Source organism: Lottia gigantea (assembly GCF_000327385.1).
Source record: "Lottia gigantea unplaced genomic scaffold LOTGIsca_8, whole genome shotgun sequence".
NCBI lineage: Eukaryota > Metazoa > Mollusca > Gastropoda > Lottiidae > Lottia > Lottia gigantea.
In genome coordinates this window covers 4,654,447-4,671,012 of record NW_008710662.1, presented here as the reverse complement: position 1 = coordinate 4,671,012, position 16,566 = coordinate 4,654,447, and the positions used below count along the sequence as shown (strand labels likewise).

Here is a 16,566-nt window from a genome sequence, read left to right as displayed (position 1 = left end):
AAAGATACTAGACGAGATACGGACGTGTGAAAGTAATGTATCCATTCATTACAAACACAAGCTCAGTTAATACGACATCTGTCATGAAAAATGTTAAAAAGATTTGAAATAATATCTTCATTTCAAACATCAAGATCAAATGCAAATCTTCAAGATCAAATGCACAATAAAATAATCAATTCACAACAGAAGTTATAAAATACTCCCAATGTAGGACTAAAAATAATCAGATATTATAACAAAGTTATATATAGACACAGCTTTATGGAACAACAATCACTGGTTAAAGTTTTCTGCAACGGCTGACTGAAAGTTCTAAGCCTAACCATGTACCGAGTTGATGGTGTTATTTTTTTCTCTGCATAGTCCCTTTACAGCTTTACACACGTTAGCAAGTGATGCTGACAGTAGATATCAAGAACATTTTTCTTCAGCCACTCTAAATAGTCCTTAGGCGGAATTATCGTCAGCATTACTAGGATAACGAGTAGTACAATTTCCCTTTTTGGACAACAGGTGACAATCTGACGGGTCTAAACCGGGCCATGATATCATCAGCTTTAAACGGAACAATTTGTAACGGAACATCAGGAATCTGAAACATTTCTGATCCGCTGCCAAGAGCTTGAAGAAACTTTTGTCATTTATTTGTGATTAGGTCTCTATTATTAGAGATATGCCCTCAACATTGGCAATAGCCATGTAATGCACCCTGGTAATGTTTTCTGGAATGGGTGCTGTTGAAAGCCATCCTGGACACGGGTCATCGTCAAGACCCTGTTTCAATTTCAGTGCCCCACTTCAGCGGAAAGGGGTGGGACATCATCCCCAAAAGAAGAGACTATGTCATCTTGCATCTATGATGGAGTTAGCCCTTTCAATTGCAGGTACTTTATGGCTGCCTTGTAGTCAGTTTTGTCCATATTTGGTAATTCCACTTGGAAGGTTCACAAGATGGTCTGATAAAAGTCTGGTAGAAAGACAATGATAACACCACAGCTGCAGTTTTTATGACTAAGATTCATTAAATGATTGAATTTGTTGGTGGTAAATGTTTGTTTCAATCTGATTGAAATATCCACCTTAGACATAAAACTAATCTATAAGCCAACACTAGTATCACAAAAACTATTTGGCCATCAAATTAACCGGATACACATAACGACGGAAGTAGTCAATTCCAATGGAAACTATGAAAGTAGCAGTATCTAGGCTTGAAAATCTTCAAACTTCAACTCAAAGCTCATAATGATTTTCTTCACAAAATGACATTTTCCTGAAATATGAATTCTTCAATGTTCCGAAGACTTCGCAACTAAAACAGAAGAAAAATATTGCGAACCAAAACTTTATTATGACCATGATTATGGAAAAACTTCATTGGTTTAAGGACCAGCTGGTTGAAAGAATCCTTAATTGTGAACCTAACCTGTTATCCTTGTAAAATGTATTGGTTTCCTTTCTTTCTTTCTATTCGAACTAAGGGGTAACTGATTTTGGACATATTAGGTCTAAAAATCATAGTTGTAGTATTTACATTTACATGTCTGTTCATTTCGAACTTTTATCCTTTTTGACAGATAAAATGGATCACTTATAATATGCAACTATAAGAGCCTCTTGAGAGCTACACCACACTTTCAAGGTAGACTGTTATAATTCTTTAATTCTCTTGACATTTTTACCTGAATGTTAAACCTTGTAAAGCGGAAATGTAATCAAACAGAGTGTACATGTACATAATAATGTTTGATAAAACGATTAATTATGTAACACGAAAACTTACTTAACATTACAGATTTACCTGACAATATAGATGAAGTATAGTCCGAAGCTAACCTGATTGGTTATATCTGGTAAATAGTATGACATTTATCTACTGGCGTAGGTTAGAACTAGGGACGTTTCTCCAAGGTTTCAATCTACTTGAGATTATATTACAATTTGTATCTTTTTTACTTTCTGAAATGTTTAATCTCCATTGTAATCCAAGCAGTTTTCTACCAAAAGTCTGTTCCAAAGATAAATAAGGAATTGTGAGCTAGCGACACCTTAAGGAGAGCAATAGAGCTATCCCACAATTCCTTATTTTATCAAGAAACAGGTTTTACATGACACGATTTGATTGGTTAAAAATACTACCTTTGGGAAAGGCCGTTGGTAGAAAACGTCTTAGATTACCATGTAGATTAAAAAATATCAGCAAAAAAAAATAAGAAACTGCTTTCTGATTTTAATTAAATTATCTAGGGTTTGACTAGGTTTCAAATACATGTATATTCTTGTCCCCATTAATCATTAATGTAATAAAGTATTTAAGAAGATAAAACAATCTGTGGTATCATTTGAAGTGGTATCCTCTTCAAAATTATGTTCAAATTATTCTTTTGCTGGAAAGATATTAAAAACAGCGTTCTTTTCTGATACATCTACCTGACCCACCTGAAACAGATAAAAGATGAAGAAAGTTTTTGATTGAAATGACGCACTAGCACTCAATTTCAGTTGTTTTTCAATTTGTCTGTAGACTAAGTGGTATACATATAGAACGTTGTTTATATTAAGTGTTATGCACTGATGAATGGTCTAGTGGTTATTTTCAAAGTTATTGAGGACTACCATGAAGTTTACTGTTGCGAGCGTGTGTAGACTTTCTCTTTAGGCCTTCACCTTTGAACTAAATTTCTAAATATCTTTGATTAAAGTTGGTAGTTGAAATTTTGTTTAAATGTAACTAGGAAAATTTAATCTTGATAAAAATGTTCAACTATTGAAAGACAGAGCAGAATTTTTCGAATCCTTTAAAATCTGGAATTTGAAAAAAGAATTCCGTTTAGGATAAGTCCAATAGAATCATAGGTTGCCTTGAAGTTTCAAAATACTTTATTAAAACAGCCCTCTATTGTTCTGTCTGAATTTATAGTTTTGGATTATTGAGCATGTGTCATTTGTCTGTTGAAAGTCTGTAATTACAGATTGTGAAAGTATGCTTTGAGTGGTCTGTATGAATTCATACTGAAAGATTTCTCATTCATGTTTTGTAACTCGGGTGTGAATTTTTATTCATATTTTGTTTGCGACACATATGGCAGTTGGTGGAGTAGGTTAATTTCATTCTTAGAGTTGTATTAGACGTCAATTTTGATCATATCCTTTATCGAATTTTTCTGTCTGCAATGTCCTTATAGACCAAAAGTGCGGCAAATAGTTTAGATAAATATTAATTTATTTCATTGACAGAATATATAGTTCATTTCAACCAGAATTAATGTTACAAGAAATTAAGCTCTGGGAAAAATTATCAAGGTGCTGTGGATTTAAGATTACCGACTGGTAAATGAATAATTTACAAATGCCTCGAGGTGGTAGCAATTATTTTTATGTCGTTGATTGAGTGATTTTTTTAAACACGGGTTCTAGAATTTTACTTTTTCATCAATGCTAACAGAGAAAACAAATTAATGAAGAAATTCTAATTTTAGTTACTTTAGATCAATTAATGTTTTCCTAGCTCTCAAACTTGATCTATGTAAACAACTAACCCGGTAATAAATTGTATACGGTGTATTTTTATAATCAATAATAAGTGATAAAGAATACAATATTAAAGAAAAATAAACTTTTCATGGAAGAGGAAAGGTGAGTTTTAAAGAGCTATTGTCTAATTAGTTGTTTTATGAACTAAATTAAAAATAATGCCCCGTATCAAACAGAACAAAAGGTATTATAGACGACGGAAGATAAAACGATGGGAATACGTTCAATTTGAATTATAGCAAAAGCAATATGACATTCTGACTTGTTTAAAGTTAAATATCTGATTAAGCAGTTTGTAGACTCACTGAGTGATATCATTGGTCAATATTAAGAAATCGATTTTAAACTATCGATTGTCAACCAATCAGAGTACTATATTTCTTGTAATTTGTACCCCGTTTCACAAAAACTTAATAGTATTATTAAGGGTTTCAGTCATTTGATTTTCACTAAACTCGATTTTAAATTCAGCTAATAAACCAACACTTTTTGTGCAACTATAGCCCCTCAATTGAAGTCTTCACCCATCGCATATCTGCATTTTACCCTCAAACCGATATATATCAATTGCGTATTTAAAATGGGAATAAACAATCAACATTAAGGTCTTATCATTAAAGGTTCAAGTGTGTGAAACAGGTGGAGTAAAAGATGAGATTAGTTATTCCCTCTGCCATGTAAGATTGATATAAAATTCTCACCCTTCCTCAAGGTTAGCATCAGTAAATTAAACCGACTGATTGAAATTTTGATTAACTTCCTGGCGCTCTCGTGTGTGGACCAAATATTTATTAAATTCATTGGAAACCAAATTACATTCCCTTGCCAGTGTCCTACTTAACAAATAGACTGTGAAAAATGACCAAAGATGGTCATTGACAATCCTATTACTTACATCGATAATCAATATTAACAGAACCTTGCACTGTCTCGTGTCATGTACTTCCAGATACAATAACTGAAAATATTAAATGACAAATGTGTCATTGTGGTTTGTTGAAGATTCGCCTATATCTAAATTAACCAAATCGTCAGCCTAGTTTTATTCCAATATTGAAATAGAATATTGTGGCTTCTATGAAATAGACTCTGTGTGGGGAATCACAGAAATCGGAATACCAAGTAAGTGCATACAAAGCATGGTTGCATAAGCAAGTTAGCTAAATAGGATGAACCATCAAATAGATTATGATATATCGTCGTAGTGTGCAATTTGAAGCCAATGTCGATTTTATTCGCAGTGGAGACTACATCTCAATCTTTGCCGACGTAGGATTTGTGAGATACCACTCTTTCCATTTGTTTGATTAAATTGTTAGCTAAATCAAGAAAGTAATACAGATAAAAGTAGATTATCACTCGTATATTACAGGCTTATCATATTTTTCTCAAGTGCATGATTATTAACCTCTAAAACATGAACATCTTGTGGAATTTAATCATATAATATCTCTGGCTCTGACCTTCTCTAAAGATATACCTCAGACGAGCACACACTATTCCATATTACATGTATTTGGTATTTACGGTAATTATATACATATTATATGTATATCAAGATATATATGTAAATTGTAAATAAATATACTGAAAGGCAACAGAAACGTCACTTCTAAAAATACTGGAAAAAAATAACTGACTCTGGTTCTGTCGTGTTTTTATAGTCTACTTATTAGATTCAACATTCTACTGGTCCTTTTTGTTGCCTTAAAGTTCAGTTTACATTTGTGTTTAAAATGGAGTGGTTTGCTCAAACGCAGTCTTCAAAAATGAAATGGGACCCAGTTGCTGAAAAGTCTCCTCAAAATCATGATGCACGTGAATATCGTGGACGGTATGGGTATAAAAGACAATCAAAACCGTCAGACTTACATTCGTCATTTCGATTTATCAGCCATGCAAAGATTATCAAGACTACAAGCAGAACAGAGTGCATAGTTTGTTGTAAATGCATTCAATGTCAACGTCAGACCGATACATTGTTTGTAACATCGCTACAACACCACCAACAAGTCCGCGTAGTGGTGGTCCAAGAGTTACCACACACAGACAAGATCGTTATATGATACGCCAACAACTGCAGAACCGATTCCGAATGGCCACTGAAACTGCTCGGCAGACCATTGGCAACATCCAATGTGCCATCGGTGTGTACAGTCCAACGTCGCCTCACTGCCAACAACCTCTCCTGCCACCGTCCTGCTCGTGGACCCATCCGGAGAGATCATCACCGACAGGCCCGACTGCAATGGGCTATGCAGCATCAGAATAGGCGTCAACAGCAATGGAGAAGAATCATCTTCATCGATGAAAGTCGTTACTGTGTTCACGGGGTGGGTGGCAGAACAGGACTCGTGGGGCGGTCTAAGCATCATGCTTTTGGGTGGAATTGGACTGAACCAGAATGTGGGGCCTGTGGTGTTTCAGAATATTGGTCCAGACGGGAATCACAGCTCTCCGCTACATTGACCAAGTCCACAGACCCCACAGAACTGCGTGTAACGTTCCTGAGGATATGGGTCCACATACAATGGCCTTTATCAACCGGCTAGTCCACTCCATGTACTGAAGATGTGTTGCTGTAGTCGCCGCCCATGGCGGCCACTCCAGGCACTGATTTTGGACCTCCAGCGTAGGTGTCTCCTGGTGCCTCTCCAAGTTCACAATTTGAAAAAAAAATGTTAATGTTGATGAGTGTCAAACACCGACCAGGCCCGTAGCTAGCCCGGGGTCTCAGGGGGGTGGGGCAAATTGTTTTAAAAACAACTACTATACAACAACTATATGATTCAAAAAGTCAATAAAGAAACTATTAAACATTGAAAACATGTGTATAGTGTTTTACGGGGTTGACAATCAACAATGATAATAATCAACAATTACAGCTGTAAGCGATGGTGTTGTACAGCAAACCTACTTATAAAACAGTTTAAGTCAATTCCTGATGTTATATGGTGTTCAAAGGCCATCAGACAATTAATAGCCTTAGAATTGCTCTTTCTCTATATAAAAAGATGAAAACATGACATTTTTAACGTTATGGTTGAAAAATGTTCAGGGGGGCCAAATATTTATTAGAGGGTGTCTCTTTTGAGAAGAAAAAGGGTCGTTTAGACCTCCCTGAAAAGAACAGTTTTTATACACAGGCAACTTTTTTTATCCGCAACCACTTTCAACCCTTGACCTCGAGTTGAAAGTTGAAAGTTGAAAGTAGAAGGTTGCTGCGTAAACCCAGTTTGAGGACGTAATATTAACTCACACTTCTTTGACTTGTAAACACATTACAGTTTATTGATGGTATGCTAGTATATATTGACTAGATCTGGGTCTAGTTCGAATTTGGTAACTATCGGGTAAAGGTTTTGAAGTTATAGCCCTTGACTAAATACATGCGCGTAGACTCTATTGTACAAACTCAGCATAAATGACTGGATGACTGTAAACAGAAATTCAATGTTTTTGAACTACAAATGCGTAATGAAGATCTGTAATAGGAGAATAGTAGCCATTAACTCTGTGACGATCACACCTGTATCGATGTCTGGTAATCCTTTTGCATTTAATCTTAATCTGTTTAATAAATCAAATCATATAATCCCATAACTAATCCAGTTTAACAGGTTACATGAAAGTGGTAGTTAATACCTAAAGATATTTGAGTGTTATTTGAGTTGTGTCTTAAGAACGTTGGTCCGAGCCTTGTGAATAAGTAGTCCAGATTTCTCGAAAATTTGTGACTACGAACAAATTACAAAATACCAATAAAAAAGATTCTGTTCCTATTTGGTGACATACAAGTGTTATACAAGTCTTACAAGTGGTTCAAGTTGTTTAAAAATTAAACTTACGACCTAACCTGATAATCACAAAATACCAACGCTGAGAGGGTGTCTTCCCGGGAAGTCACCAGGACGAATTTCCAAGTTCTCGGGAAGTCACCGTTTTGTTTTCTTTGATGATTTGAGGTAAATGTCGCCAAGAGATTAAATGTGTTAAGACCTCATTAACGGTGACAAAAATTCATGAAAATTGTTCACTTACATTAATTGAAAATTGTTCACTTACATTAATTACTATTTGAGAGGGTAGAAATTTGATTGGTTATAACAGACGTCATCGAGTTAGGTCAAAAGATTAATCTGTTGAAGAAGGTTTTCGTTAGATCCTAACTGAAGTGGCTATGTTAAAAAAGATGGGGAAAAAGGAACGACAATTTGGTGATGAGAACATAGTCTCATGAACGCATTGGCCTAGGTCACAAAGTAAAGATTCATGATAAAACAAGGTGCATATCTGTATCATTTCTTTAGCTGAAATAGCTGAAAATATAAGAGTCAACATTCTTCTGATATATCAATAATCATCTAAAGATAAAACCTGTATTGTGAAACAAAATCTTTTCATGTATCTATAAGAAAGTAATAAGCATTAATATGAATAGTCATCGTAATAGTCATTCAAAAGAAAAGAAGTCAGAAATTTGAAGGCTATTGAGGGTTAAGTCTACCATGGACTAAGATATTACTGAAGTTTTTATTTCTTCTGTAAGCTGTTACCAGTCTCTTGTTGTAGACACGAGGATATTGGTGTTAAAGATTCTGGTAGTGGCGTCTGATGATATGAGAGGTATTAGTGGCAGTATGATTGTAGGTGGTTGTCGTGTTAAATATTTAAGCCATTAGGATATACAGTTTGAAGTCCATCTAATAACTCTCGCGTTGTAATCTTCAAGCTTTGGTTTGATATTCGGCATAGGTTATATCTTTTCAATAGGCTTAATCAACAAGTCTTCAATGGAATGGTCGGGTTGGTTAAAGTGAATGGAAATTGGTCTGTTTTTGCCATGTACTATATCGTAACGATGGCCGTTAAAGCGATTTCGCAGCGCGTTCTTTGTTTCTCCAATATACTGTATGTCGCATTTTTTTTACATGAAATTAGGTAAATCAGATTTTGGTCTCCGCATGAAATTGGTCAGTCATTAAAAAAGTTTTTCCGGTTTTATAGTTTTTAAAGAAATGAGAAATAGGTACATGTTCGCAGGTACGACACGCAGAACCAGCACAAGGTTTTTAGCCAAATCCAGTAGGCGAAGGAGGAGGGTCATTTTTCTTCTGAAGTTGTAATATTGTTCGTTTTTAATTTGGCGTAAAAATCGTTTTGAGTAACACCTCTCTCGTAATTTATTAAAAACTAGGTTGCATGCGGAATCAAAATCGGTCTGTTGAGTACAAATCCTATGGAACCGTAGGATTTGTGATTTGATAATTGCACAAAATGTATGCTTCTAATGAAACGAGTTTTTGAACAAAAGTTGGTGCGTATCAGTCTCTTTAAAAAATACTTTAATAAAGTAATAATTTTTATCTTGCACAGGTCTTAAACTTCAGAGTAGATTTTCCCAAAATCCACACAAATGAATCTAATTTTACCTACTTCATAAACTTAAACCATTTCTGAATATTTCATGTCAAAGTCTATACGGCAAATTCTCACGGAATATCCATACCGGTGGCATATGATACCTTGTCTGGTACGTTGTCCAATGAATTAAGTCAAATATATTTCTGATATTGATAGAAAACACAAGCCGTGAATGTTAAAGAAATGATTGATGCCAATTAGGCTTTTAGTAAGAATTAACAGGTTTCTATTATCGAGAGACAGTCGGTGGTAGTTGGTACTAACATCCTAAATATTTCTGGCGTTAGTATCAATAACATCAAACTAATGTTAATATGAATGATAATTACCGTTAGTTAAAATCAACAATTGACTTAAGTTATACGTATTATTATTTCATTGGCAAGAGACCGTTGATGGCATCATCCAATTATATCATTGACCTAAAATCTCATTTGGTTTTTTATTGACCTAAATCTATATAATTACTACTATATCAATAATGGATATTATTATCCATTCGTCTTCTATCAAAGTGTTGTCTCAATTTACAAGCCCTGCGAATTGTAATATAATATAAATATCTCGAATTATTTTAAATATTATATAAATGTATTTCATATGTTTGGGTCTTGTTAAATCTATCATGCAGCTATCTGGGAAATTCAAAATTATTTCAAAATCTAAAATTCAAAATGGACATGATACTCGTTTTCTGTTCTATGGATACGATTTACTACAATCTGCAACGCAAACGATGGATGGATACAGTTGTATTCAAATCTGCCTATCTGACTTTTGAGACCAATAATTATTGATCACACTTTCATAGCTTTCTAACTCTATAACCACAACAGTTTCTCTGTCTGCTGGCCAGTTGGACAATTTAGTTTTACGATAAGTTAGCTGGATCGATACAATAGTCTCGCCATATGATAACTGGATATATTTAAAATTAAGTTTAGAATTTATATACGAAAAAAAGTTAATTGATAATTGAAATGTACTTTTAGAGTAATCTAAAAGTTAACAAGACTGAATTGAAAATGATAAATGACATCTGATTACTCGAAACTTGATAATCAGTCACTCTTACAGATAACGTTTTCTACAAGTCTATGATGTACATAATAGTTTGAAACTATGTAATAATAGACTTGTTTCACAATCTGTTAAATAGTTTCACAATAGGTAGCTTGTTTATCCCGATAAGTTTCAAAGTCCGTTAGCTAGACGTATATGTAAGTTTCTGCTGGCTTTGAGAACAGGGTAGTTCCTCAATTTGCTAGGCGAATGAATACTGTAACGGTGTAATTATTTGATGCCTTGGAGGCGATGTCACCAAAACAAAGTCGCCCGTTAATCCTCCATAAAGGCATGTAGTCTCAATAATGGCTAGAGTCTAGGAATATCAGCCAAGTCTTTCTAATCCCCAATTACCTATTTGAAAAGATAATCCACATATATTTATTTATAAGCTGCTAATGTAGTTAAATTGCTATTTTTTGTAGACGCTATAACTATTACTTATCATTAGTGTATATTTGTGCAATTTTCGATGTAAAAGGAATGAAAGAACATTCTAACAGTGTTTTATATTCGACGTATAATTTGACTATTACAATACGACAGATTTAGGGTCTTATTTATTAGCAATAAGTACATACATACTTTCAGCTTGTACACAATAAACAGCTACATAAATAAATGTGACTGTAAGATGGTGTAAGAATAATACATTTTTAAGATGGGTTTTACAAAAGCTGAATATACAGGAGGTGCTAAATTTTTCAGGTGTGTTTAATTATTAAGCAAATGTATTCTTTTCTATACATGGATATGTGTTATAACATTAGGGCAATTTATTGCTACGATACAGTTCCAAGATATTAATATCAAGGTTTAGCGTTTGTATGAAATATGCACTTTTTATAAAAACAAGAGTTATACTTATTTTTTTAGAGTCGAACAATGTCTGTGCAACATTAACAGAATTTATAACGCTGTATTAATAACTCTTCATTGCTTTGAGAAATTGTCATACCTTCTTCATTATCACCACAGGAACAAACGACAAAATAATATGATATACATTCTTTTACTTTTCATTACCTTTTTTCACTTCTACAAAAAGTATCATTTCACGAAAAACAGCATTATTACTCTATTATAAAATAGAATTTATTATTCATAATTGTTAATTTACACAATACAGTATATCAAAGATCACGAGGGAGACGTGGCGAGGCTGCATGTGTTTCTTGATAACAATCTGAAATATTTTAGGCAAAATATTGCTAATTTTTCTGATCCCAATTTTTTTTGGCACCTCTTTAACATTTTTAATACTAGACCAAGTAGCCACATTCAACTTTTCCCATAGAGCTAATTGTCGAATTGGTTACAGAAGAAGCAAAACACTATTTGCAAATGAATTCGGAGATGAAGCGTCAGCTACTTAAAAAGTTATTATCTGCCCCTAAATTTCAACTATGCATGAAATATTCATTACACTGTTAAAGTATCACTAATTGTATTATCTTCTATGTAATATTTATACATTGTGTATTATTTTTCAGTATTTGTAACGGCCGATGAAAAGAATTTGTTAAAATCTAAAAATGAGTGTCCAGAAGGAACATTTCCATGTAAACAAGGTGGTTGTATAAACAGAACTTTAATATGTAATAAAGAATTGGATTGTATCGATGGATCTGATGAGGGGAACTGGTGTAAGTTGAATGCCCTGTTCCTTTCTGGTGCACTAGTTGTTTTTCCTGTAACATGACTGTTTGATACCACCCCAACCCTTTCAACTAAAATATATACAACTTTGCTTCATTAACACCACAGATGCTCTTGGATATGATTCGTCATTAATATATATAATAATCTTTCAAAGGCATATTAGAAGCACGGGTTATAGATAAATAAGACAATTTATAGATAGATACTTCTAGAATATTTCAATGTGGTTCTCACACCGTCATCAGGAATATTCATTGAAACGTTGAAGTAATAAATATTCTAGAAGTATCTATCCATAAATTGTCTTATTTAAATATATATAATGTAAAAAGAGTTTCTATTTTAAAAAAAAAAGTCTTTGAATGAACACTTCCTGAAACAACCACTTCTTCAGATCAGTGACAACAATGGCATCATCCTTCAACAAGGTTTGGTTAGTCATAGTTTATGTGGACATTGTGACCGATAAAATTTCATAATGATCTGCTATGATTTTTTCCAGGTACTGGTTTTGACCTTTAAGAATAGCTTTCTGAAATTAATTGTATATTTTTAGGTGATCCATTCCTCGATGACTATTGGGATCGTTATATTCGTAAACGACCTGATGCTGATAGAGAAGACGAGTCGGCAGAATGTAGTAAGTTGATATCTATTTATTATAATGAATCATTGTCTATGATTACTCTCATATGAGTAGGAAATCTGATTCATGTCAATTAAGACTATTCCGTTTGTAAGTTTAAATGAGAAACGTTACACTAGGGATAATCATCACCGATCAACTATTCTGAACTGCATAACAGTGTGGTAATAATAACATCTTTATTACAAAAGTGTAATTATCCATATATTACCGTGAGCATTAAGATCAGATCCTGAGTAACAACAATATGTCTTCCATTCTGTCCCTTAGCGACAATACAAGCATCAAGCGAATTATCTACTTCCAGTGACAGTGAGATCAGAATTAAACTTTTTCTGTCTTCACAAAATAATATTCAAAACAAAACATGTAATATAATTTACGCAATTTTCTACCAAAGATTTCCGATAAACATAACACTGTTTTGAACTGAATAATATTTCATTGGTTGGAATTTTCATCAACTCAAAGATAATCTTAAACTCTTTCACTAGTATTTTGGGGTTGATATTTTAGTTTGTATAATATGATCGGCATAACGCGATTCTGTAATAGCCCGTCACACCGGACAGCGACCATTTGCGATTTAACTGGAAAGTACTAGATAACAACAGTCAAACGTGAGGAAAACTAGAGAAAAAGTCTATTAAAAATTACAAACGTCAATACAGACGACCTCATATCGCGAGTTATGCGACGATATTGCGTTCTAGAGTTTTTGCCGCGTCTTTGCCAGGCGTATACTGTTTCAAGAGATGTTACAACGCTTGTCTGACCTTCTCGATCCATGGCGTTCTCAACGCTTTCCAGAAAAGATCGCCGAACCTTGGTGTTTGTTTTGAACATGGCGACAATGGCGACAATTACATGATGTCTGGTAGGTAGGTAGGTAGATGACAAGTTAACGTTGGCTTCCAGCGGATGCTGATATCGCAAACTAGGTAGTTGTTGGTAGTCGTAGTAGTTGGTAGTTGGATTGGATCAAATTGGATGATTCGGTGTTGTTGGTTTGGTTGTTGATTCTTCGTTAGATCTGGTCGGGTCGAATAACATGGCGGTGAAACTCGGCCCTGGATGGTGTGGCGTGAGTTACTCGGTCTCCTTCATTCTTCCAAACTCGTTCTGATCATGGTATTTCTTGTTGATTGGTAGTCGAATGGTAGTCGTTGGTTTGGTTTGGTTTGGTTAGGTTATCTGTTGGAAAACTCGAAGACCTGAAAAAAAATGAAAAAAAAAAGAAAGTGAGAAAAAGAGGGAGGAAAGAGGGGGGGCGGGGGGGGGAAGCTTTCACAAAAGGGGGGAGAGATGTTCTCTAATGTTTCTGCGATGAAACTTGTTAAATTGATTGGATATAATTAAAAAGTGTTAAGAAACTTTGAGTACAAAAAACTTAGCCTATCTGTTCAAGACAGATTTGGTTATAAAATGGAAGACTAGTTCCATTATCGTATACCAGTGGTCCGTGGGTGGAGCCAAAACATTCTGTATGGTTAGTGGTATGCCGTTGGTTTCCAGGTACTCTAGTAGTGGCTTACGAGCGGGTTTCAGTTCAGTGCATTGAATGAAGACATGCGACCTTGTGGCAACGTGGCCGCAGCGACATTTAATGGCGTTGAACTGATGGTCTCGTAGTACGTTGTTGGTCCGGAGTCTGGTTGCCACTTTGCAGATGGCTACACATGGATGGTTTGGTTTGGTTTGGTTTGGTATCTTATAACAAAAATGGCTTAAAATATTACCAGTTGTTGTCGACGAATACAATAACAAAATACATTCGTCTATAGGTGTGACGCCATCGCAAGCCTCTAATAACCCGAATATCATAAAGTCCGTCAACACTCGAAACAACTTTGAAAACGAGATTAGCAATTTGAATATTAAACCCAAATTCAAAGTTGGAGATCGAGTTCGTATTTTTAAAAATAAATCATTGTTTCAGAAAGGTTACGTCGGCTATTGGACTAACGAGATATTCATCGTTGATTAAGGAAACAACACATCACCTCCCACGTATGAATTGATCGATCAAGACAAAGAACAAATCATAGGAAGGTTTTATCAAAATGAACTTAAAAAAACTGACTTTTAAAAATGAATCTCGAAAATGAAGATTTAGATGAAAGGTTAAGAAATTTAGATGTCGACAAGCATTTACGCTCTCTTGAATTAAGATTTTTTAAATTTAAATGTAAATTTATCTTCAAAATATTATTGAATGTGCTTTATCAGAATGTTATACACGTTTTTTCAAACACAAACTACGTATATATTTCGTCAATTGGGTCTTCAGCAATACTTTCCGCCTACTTCGAAAAGCACCTAAAAAAAATCAACTTAAAAAATGAATGCATTTCTCGATAAATACGGAAAAGACACGACCACAAATTTTCAACTTGTGAAATGGGTCAAGGAGTTGAACGTCTCGCCGTTTTATTATTGCATGCGAGATGAAATTGATGAACTGAAATACAAGAAAGGTACATTTTACGCCATCACAAACATTCACACGTCGGATCAAAAAGGAGTTCATCACTCTGCTTTACACAAAGATTCTCCGAATAACTTTTATTTCTTTGATTCTTTCGGTCTAGAACCGACAGAAGAGATAACGAAAATGATCTTCGGATCAATCTGGTATCTTGCGGTGTCGAGGTTCCGTAACATGTCAGACCATTTCTGGTTGATCCTAGAAGATACGATACTGCAGAACTCTGAATAGGAGTATTCTACAGGCTCGATATCCTCCAGACTCAGACTTTCTTTGGCACAACGGTCTGCTTGATCATTGCCAGGAATGGAGACGTGCGGTGGAACCCATACTAATTCAATCTTCTGGTTGTTGTTGGTTTGGTAGTTGTGGATCATTCTTCTTATTTCGGAAATAACTTCTGACCTGCAATTAGAAGAGGTGAGAAAAATAGATTGGAGGCTGCTTAGCGAGTCGGATAGAATCGCGGCATGCTCCGTGTGATTGACGGACAGCCATGCTACCGCGTCCCTGATGGCAAAAAGTTCTGCTGTGAACACTGAACAGTGCGGGGGGATCCTTTTACTGATGCGGATGCATGATGTCTGACGCGTCCTCCACTCTTATACCATGCTTATGGCGACCTTTACATGCTCTAAGCCAATGTTCTGTCACAGTAAGGACGCCTTTCAAGTGTGACGGGGCCTTTAAACATTGTTGCCTTAATACGATTGTTATTATATAAAATCACATCTTTTTAGTAGTATATGTCTTTTCGGATATGACGCATTTCACTTCTGCGCATGCGCAGCTTTTTCAATGCGTCATATCCGAAAAGACACAACTGCTAAAATGTATTATAACAGACTTCCCAAACTGTTAAAAATGTATTATAACAAACTCCCCCAAACTGTATTATAAATTGACAAGAATCACTATAATAATACAGTAAAAAATAACCGCATTAAAAATGTCTTTAATTTTAAAACACGAACAAAAAAAATTCGAAGGAGACGGTTTCTTCTCTGCGCTTACATCTCTCATCCCCAAAGTGGCCAATTTTGTCTCAAACAACAAATTTCCTCAGGAGTAGATGCAGTGAAAAAATTTAATGATTCATTTCTATCGCTTGAATAGTTTTCTCCTTGTATTAAATCTTTCGTATTAAAAATATATAGTGTTTATTTCATTATTGAACAAATATGTCTTTAATAAATGTCCATCCTCCTAAAACGTATTTCGGTGCGGGAGACATTCAAAAGTCATTGGGTTCTCTTCCTGGATTCCCATGGGCAAAATATCCCGGAGAAAAACATCTCCCAGGGCACAATTATACAGGTCCAGGCACTAGGTTAGATCTGCGTTTAGACGAAAATGATAATCCCAAACACGACATACTGTACAGAAATAAAGACGTAACATTCAAACACCAAGCAGACAAACAAATGATAGACGAACTCGAAAATATTCCCAATCCCACTTTCAAAGAGAAATTACAGAGGGCTCTTATCATAAAACTCTTGAAGGCAAAATTGAAATTGGGTATGGGCATAGCAGACGAGATTCACAAAGAATTTCGAAAAAACAACGCTTTCCAGAAAAGATCGCCGAACCTTGGTGTTTGTTTTGAACATGGCGACAATGGCGACAATTACATGATGTCTGGTAGGTAGGTAGGTAGATGACAAGTTAACGTTGGCTTCCAGCGGATGCTGATATCGCAAACTAGGTAGTTGTTGGTAGTCGTAGTAGTTGGTAGTTGGAT

General features: G+C 34.9%; 2 protein-coding genes across 2 annotated transcripts in view; both read left to right on the top strand.

Moving 5' to 3' along the window:
• Nucleotides 1–5,494: 5,494 nt before the first annotated feature.
• Nucleotides 5,495–12,384, top strand: LOTGIDRAFT_155604 (hypothetical protein; the record flags this gene model as incomplete). Its single annotated transcript, XM_009067139.1, has 3 exons — nt 5,495–5,684; nt 11,520–11,672; nt 12,245–12,384. 3 exons carry the CDS (start codon nt 5,495–5,497, stop codon nt 12,382–12,384), a joined length of 483 nt encoding a protein of 160 aa, XP_009065387.1.
• Nucleotides 12,385–16,003: 3,619 nt separating this feature from the next.
• LOTGIDRAFT_155603 (hypothetical protein) overlaps nt 16,004–16,566 on the top strand; it is a gene marked incomplete at both ends in the record, with an annotated part of 2,208 nt that continues 1,645 nt past the window's right edge. The window contains one exon of the mRNA XM_009067138.1: nt 16,004–16,470. Coding sequence (XP_009065386.1) covers nt 16,004–16,470 — 467 coding nt within the window. The remainder of the gene's footprint in view (nt 16,471–16,566) is intronic.